At 35.6% G+C, this 8,074-nt stretch overlaps 1 protein-coding gene across 1 annotated transcript; it reads right to left on the reverse strand.

The window, feature by feature from the left end:
• Positions 1-4,906: 4,906 nt before the first annotated feature.
• Smp_200530 (uncharacterized protein) lies at positions 4,907-7,647 on the reverse strand (the record flags this gene model as incomplete). The annotated part of the gene is made up of 2 exons (XM_018793947.1): positions 4,907-5,007; positions 7,476-7,647. The coding sequence occupies 2 exons, from the start codon at positions 7,645-7,647 to the stop codon at positions 4,907-4,909; spliced, it is 273 nt and encodes a 90-aa protein (XP_018648408.1).
• Between the last annotated feature and the right edge of the window lie 427 nt (positions 7,648-8,074).

Below are 8,074 nucleotides of genomic sequence, written 5' to 3' on the forward strand. Positions count from 1 at the left end.
ATTCACAAAAATGTGAAAATGAACTGATTTTATGTGAAATATTGAAGGAATAGTATATAAATGAGAATGAACGTGTCATATATGTTGTACAATTTCGTACATTTGAGCTAATACAATGTCTGGTAAGTATATACAATATTGCATATTGTAATGTGTTTAATGGTGATGACTATGAGAATGGGACTGCTGATCCTAGATTTTACTCAGGATTTGAACGTGTTAGTAATGACAATGTTAGCCATAGTAGATAATATGTTTTCTTCTCTGTATTCCAAACGCAGTGTATAATAGATGATGAAGTTTCGCATATGGAACTACTCCTAATCGATTCCTACCACTTATGACAATTTTCATGAAAATTTTCTCATACCATCTAGAGCAGTAGTAGAGGAGAGGAGGAAGTATGGATAGTTGCCAGATGGGAGTGAAGCACTGATTGTCAACATTCTCATTGTGTTTACTCACCCATTGATCAGTAGTTTCCATATCAACCTATAAAAAACCTATTGTGATTACTACCAATATTATTATAATTACAACAAACTCAACACACTATATGTGTATAGGGTGTTTAACATTAGTTATTCATTTGAGGTTCAATATTGTGTGGGGAAAGCGATACCTTAACTTATTTACTGGACGGTTTGACTATATTCCATGCTGACTGAGGGATAAGATTATTTCGAAATAGTTGGACATTATAACATTGATTTTTCATGAAGTTTTGTAATTCATTTGATCGAAATTCTTGTACTAAATGATTGGTTGAATATTTTATTTATTGAAGACTGCTGTGAAGGAAAATGTGGTTGCGGATCGAGCTGTAACTGCACCTCTGGCACCTGTAAATGTGATGGCAAATGTTCGGGATCCAAATAACCAAACACACTCATATGGATGTGGATCAAGAAATCAACGAGTAGGAGTACAGTTTCGACAGCTTGTCAACACAATGTAATAAGAAAAATTAAACAATAAATAAAGCTATTCATGCTTTTCTAAATGAAATTCGTCTTTTAATTCACTAGGGAATTAGAATAGATGTTGACATAGTATTTTAGAGTGATGCGAATTTTCAAATTACAAATCAGTGTTACCAGTGGTTTACGTCTTTAGTGGGCAGATTTTCGAAGTATTCATAATAGTGTAAGATGGTTTCGAATAAGACTGTTATTCAGTGATCAAATATCATCGTTCCTTCATAATGAATAGATATCTATAACAACTAACGATATTTCCTAATAATGGTGAAGTAGAAATTTGTGGATATGTCCATGGTACATTTCATTATTCTCGATTACAGTATCTCTTCAAATCCTAAAAAAACTTTGACTTCACTGGAATATGATATTATATATATATATATAAATATAACAATTTTATTGTCATTTTTCAATAAACCTTTATATTATTCTAATACCTATTTATTCTCCGTATGTGTTACCGTTGACAAATAGTTCAATATTCTACTTTTTCACAGTTCTGGATTGTTATTTTGATGCAAAATTTAGTTTTCCTTTTGTACAAATCATTGAACATATATTAACTTCTTAAATGCAGGTATGAATTCTTCACCAATATATGCTTGGATAACTCCGCCTGTATCTCTTCCAGAGTTTCTACTGGTCTCAAGCCCGGGTAAAGAATGTAGGTTGTGCATGGGTTTGGCAACCCCATCCCATAGAAGAAAATCTTGCTGAGAAAACGCCTACCAGATTAAACATATTAAACCATTTAATCTTTGCCCTGGGAGTCGAAGGAAGAATTATGACGCCTCATGATGAAAGATGAGATTTTTCGGAAGTCACGGGGCCGATGCCCCTTCTAACAACAAGAGTAACAATTTTTATAGGTACATGGAACTTCCGGACAATTTGGGATATCAGGAAGATCAATCAAATAGCAACAAAAATGAGAAGATACAAATTGGCAGTACTTTGAATCAGCGAAACCCATCGAACCCAAGCTGGACAGCAAAGGTTAGATACGGGAGAGATGCTGCTGTACTCCGGTCACGAAGGGGAAATTGCTCCACACACTCTAGGAGTTGCTCTAATTCTGTCCAAAGAAGCACGAAATGCACTTGTAGGATGGGAATCTAATGGACCCAGGATAATCAAGGAATCATTCAAAACAAAGAAGGAGGGAATCACAATGAATGTCATTTAATGTTATGTACCCACCAATGATAGCAGCGATGACAATGAAGATCATTTCTACTCAAGGCTGTAATCAATCATAGCAAAGTGCCCAAGAAAGTACCTCAACACCCTGATGGGAGATCTAAACGCTTAAGTCGGAATGGACAACACAGGATATGAAAGTATAATGGACTGGGAGAGAGAAATGGAAATGGGGAGAGATTTGCAAATCTATGTGCAGTCAACAAATTGGTTATAGGAGCACAGTAATGCCACATACATGCATACAAAAAGCTACATAGATCTCACCGCACCACATCATAGAGAAACAGATAGATCATATTTGTATCAACAAAAAATTCCTAAGGACAATGGAAGATGTGACAACCATGAGGGAGTGGAACTGACATAGCTTCAGATTACACCTAGTTGTGGCCAAGATGAAACTGAAGCTAAAAAAACACTAGAAAACTGTGGAAGCAGCATTACAAAGGTTCAGTACACCCTTCCTTCTACATACTGACAAACTCAACCAATTCAAAATAACTTTCAACAACAGGTTACAAGCTTTACAGGATCTACTGAAAGAACAAGAAACTAGTGTGGAGGACAATAGGAAGTAGATCAAAGAAGCATTAACTCCAATGTGTCAGGAGGTTCTGGGTCTCAAGAAGCATCATCATAAGGAGTGAATCTCTATGGAAACCCAACACAAGATTGAAGAAAGGAAGAACAAGGAGATGACAATTAACAACAGTCGATCACGAGCAGAGAAAGTCAAGGCACAAGTTAAATAGACATAAGCAAACAAGGAAGTGAAGAAGAGCATTAATGCCGACAGCAGAAATAAGTGGAAGAACTAGCAACGGCGCCGGAGAAAGCTGTGAGAGAAAGAAATATAAAAAAACTGTATGGCAGAACGAAGAAACTTGTAGGGAGATATGTTAAACCAGCTTCAGTGAACCAGGAGGATATTGAAACAACAACTACATACCTTCCTACAGATGCCAATCCACAAACGGTCAAAGAAATCAGGATGGTCATCAAACAAATCAAGAGTGGAAAAGCAGCAGGACCCGATAATAAAGCAGGCGAATTCCTGATATAAGATGTACAAGCAACTGCAAACATGTTCCATGTTCTATTTAGGAAGATTTGAAAAGCAGGACAAGTGCCGACAGACTGGTATGAGGAATATCTCATCAAGATACCAAAGAAAGGAGATCAAAGCAAACATGAGAATTATAAAGACATCACAATACTATCAATACCAGGAAACGTTTTCAACAGAGTTTTTTTAACCGGATGAATGATTCAGTAGACATCCAACTTCGAGATCAAGAAGCTGGATTCCTTAAGGATCACTCGTGCACAGACCAAATCGCAACACTACTGATCATCGTTCAACAATCGAATGAATGGAACTTGTCACTAAACGCTAACTTCATTGGCTATGGGAAAGCGTTTTACAGCTTGGATAGGAGGATTTTACGGGCCCTTCTTCGACACTATGGAGTTCCTGAGAAGATTGTCAACATTAACCGGAATTCATACAACGGACTACACTGCATAGTTATGCATGGAGGACAGCTGACAGATGCATTCCAAGTAAGGACCGGAGTCAGACAAGGCTGTCTACTCTCTCCCCTGCTCTTTCTTCTGGTGTTTGACTGGATTATGAAGACTTCCACGTCTAAGGGGAAGCACGGAATACAATGGACATATCTGAATCAATTAGATGATTTGGACTTCGCAGATGACCTAGCTCTTCTATCCCATACACATCAACAAATGAAGGTCAAGATAACCACAGTAGCAGCAGCCTCTGCATCAGTAGGCCTCAGTATACACAAAGGAAAAAGCAAGATAATCGAATATAACACAGCTAAAACCAACTCAGTCACACTTGACGGAGAAGCTCTAGAAGAGGTGGAAACGTTCACGTATCTGAGTGGCATCATTGGTGAACAAGGAGGACGCAGATGTAAAGGCGAGGGTTGGCGAGGCAAAGGCAGCATTCTTACAATTGAAGAGCATTTGGGACTCAAAACAACTGTTAATCAATATCAAAGTGAGAATCTTCAATACGAACGTCAAGACAGTTCTACTGTATGGAGCTGAAACTTGGAGAACTACCACAACCATCATTAAGAAGGTACAAGTATTTGTAAACAGATGTCTACGCAAAATACTGAACATCCATTGGCCGGATATCATCAGCAACAGCCTTCTGTGGGAAAGGACAAGCCAGCTTCTAGCTGAAGAGGAAATTAGGAAAAGACGTTAGAAGTGGATAGGAAATACACTGAGGAAATCACCAAACTGCATCATGAGGCAAGCCCTAACTTGGAATCCTAAAGGGAAGCGGGGAAGAGGAAGGCCAAAGAACACATTACTCCGGGAAATAGAAGCAGATATGAAAAGGATGAATGTTAACTGGAAGGAACTGGAAAGGATTGCCCAGGACAGGGCTGGATGGAGAATGCTGGTGTGCAGCCTATGCTTCTCAACGAGGGGTAACAAGCGTAAGTAAGCATTATTTATGAATATTATATATTATTATTTATGAATAACTACTAAAAGTTTATATTTTTCCAAAATGCAAATCTTGAATGAATCAACATTTTATTTCATTATAATAAATACACAGCATCTTCAACTGAATTTACGAAGAAAATCCACTAACATATTTCATTTTTCATAAAAAAAGAACTAAATAACAATTTCTGATCTGATTTTCATTTATTCTTCATTTCTGTTTGTACTTATCGACCATATGGACGAGTGAATCGTCTACGATGGACATAAAACACCTTGTTCTTATCTAAATTTTCTAGATTATTTGGATACCATCTTTGTTTAGTTTCTTGGATACCCAATCATTGGACACAGAAACAACGAGCATTCATTGAACATGTAAATGAAAAGAAAACAGGTGAAAATATCAGTGATATTTAACAACAAATAACAATAGTGATGTTTCATTTCATGACATTTATATATACACAGTGGCTTATTTCGGACATATATGTTACACAAAAAGACCTCTTAATAATCTGGTAGATTTGGCCAATTTACAGATTAAATCAGAGTTATATCTTTTGGCCTGTGTGTCCTGTTTGTATATATAACGTGGTAATACCACTAATTAGAGAGCAGTGAATCATCTTTCCGACCAATGACACACAAAACCCGTACGAGCAGTCTACAGTCCTTATCGGTCCTGCTTCCCGCCTAGCCCAGTATATTAAGTCCAGAACACCAATAACAGCCTCTGCAATATGAATCATTTATTTCAAACATACTGGGTTTATATACCAATCAGACAGACCACATCGTATCATGAAATAGGAAACAACATTTGTACAAGATTTAGCCAAATGTGGCTGTGAGTAGAGGGAACAGTAATTAGTAGACTAGGGATAACTCAAGAATGGTAAATCGTATAATAATAGTTCATAGGTCAAAATAAGGCTCATAATAAGAGGGACATGAATATGAATATTTTGGTTGTTTAATATTTATACGATAAAAATATACACATAGTATTGGTCCATAAATAGTTCTCAAAAGGTACCACTCATAATTATCTTCGGGATAATAACAATCAGCAATAGCGGTACATGCTATTTTCATCAATCACCAAATTGATGTTAGAGACATCAAAATAATTCTAAAAGGTTTTTCCAAAGAGAGGCGAGTAGTCGGAGAGTTTCATAGAATGCTAAATCCCTCTGCCCTCAATAGTAAAGAAGGCCTGGATATTTATCCAACCTGGACTGTTTATTCAAACAACAACATTTGACACTATTTATTTTCTACACAAGCTACACACATACGCACGCACATAATTTCAACCTCACTACTTCATGTTACAAATACATACATTTTTCATACCCATCTTCAGACGCACAAATTAATACAATGACATGTCATACAAATTCACGTGGATCAAGAATAACTTGGCACTGACATATTCAGACGTATCATGGTTTTGACTGTACTAAAAATATTCTTCATTGTTTCCTTTTTACTATCTAAACTTGTGTTAACTTAATCTGGCTATTTTATTTGCTCTGAAGAAGTATCTTACATTAAGTCATGAAACGTCAGAAATACAATTTTCTACTTATTGGGATATAACAAAAAAATATATTTGCTACTAACTTTCTACCCAATGCTCAATTTATTTGAAACTATCAAGTCCAACCTTGGTATTGATATCTGTTTAAGGAAATGTTATTAAGTTAACAGATTACTTTTTCATTAAGTTAGTTCAAAACATTTGGTTAAAACAGAAATGGAAACAAAGTTAATTAAAATCAAATAGATGCATATTGGTGATATAGATATAAGAGTAAGTTGATTATAACTGTGGTTGGTTTGACAGTGAAGCTAGCGAGATCGATTGTAATAAGTTACTGTGAACACGGAGATTCGGTTTCCCGAGAAAGATGTTGATGGTTTCAATAAATATGTGCTTAAATCTTTCTGTGCATTAGATGTAATGAAGTGAATATGGAAAACTCATATAAACGATCAATCTTGCTTTTAATCAAACTTTCATTCACAATAATATTTATGTGCAAAAGCCAATCAAGGCAAATTGACTATGAAGATGGACTGAGTAACTAATCATAATAAATAACTAATACATAGTGATAGTAGGGTGACAGATAATAATAAATAACCTGACAATGTGTCTAAATTTACTTGAACAGGAAGTAGGTCAAAGCTTGAAAAAACAAATAATAGGTATTAAAAATTACGTGGTGAGAAATATGTGTATAATCACCTAAACAATGAAAAGATACAAACGGGTAGTGGAAGGAATAAGTAATATCTTCTGTTATGTTTCCTCTAGTCAGGGAAGAGACAGAGGTATTATAGGCTTCTTTTAAATACAGGGACTAGATGAGTTAGCTCGAATCCTCATAACTTTAGTCTTAAGCAAGAGACCAGAGCCAACAATAATCTGAAAATTTAAAGGTATCCGATAACTTATTATAAATGCTGTAGTTCTATCTGCTACATGACTACTAACGATCATGTGTGACAAAGTTGGAATGTTAAATAAATTCATTCTAACAATTAAAATCACGATTTGTCTAAAGACAAAATGGCTTAACTGTATCATCGTTAAACCTATAGAACATAATGAGTTCAAATAGAAAGTCAGCAAAATTGCTTAGTAACCCTTTTTTAAATTAATATGAGTGGACATTTGCACCATATTCAAGATTTTTATCAGTACCTACAATAAAAGACTTTGAAATGATTTATTTATTCGAACGTGAAAAAATTACTACATTTCATTGTCAAATCGAAACTTACCAAGCGCAGAGTGTTTCGCTTTACTATCCAGAAAATCTATCATATGATCATCTGACATGTAAGGATATGTAAGATAGAGCCCATGTTCTGACTGATAAATATCATCGTCCATATGTCCAGAAGATAATACAGACAGATATAAAACTATTAATAAAATGAAATAAATTTTCATTCCTCTAGATTTATTTCCTTGATTGAATTACTGTTTTCTAAAGGTTTGTCGTCTTTTGAAAAGAAAAAAAAGAAATTTGATTATTATAATCTTTAGAACTGTGGAGTATCGAATAACTGTCAGCAGCCCCTCTGAGGATACTGCCTGCCTTAGGCCCAGGTAACGGAAGAGGATTGGGTTTAGGACTAATAATACCATCTTGTAACAAGGAATAACACAACAAATAAAAGCTAACAGGTGATAAACAGTTGAACTTATTGAACTGAGGGATATTCATTTAAAAGAGTTATGATGCACGATGGTGAAAGACGGGAGTTACCGAAAGATGCGGGTCCGACACCCCTTCCAAAAATCAGAGCAATAATGAGTAAATGTACATGGAACGTTCAGACAATGTAGGAGGCCGTGCTTGTCATTCATACAGTCG

This window comes from Schistosoma mansoni, chromosome 1 (assembly GCF_000237925.1).
Source record: "Schistosoma mansoni strain Puerto Rico chromosome 1, complete genome".
Lineage (NCBI taxonomy): Eukaryota > Metazoa > Platyhelminthes > Trematoda > Strigeidida > Schistosomatidae > Schistosoma > Schistosoma mansoni.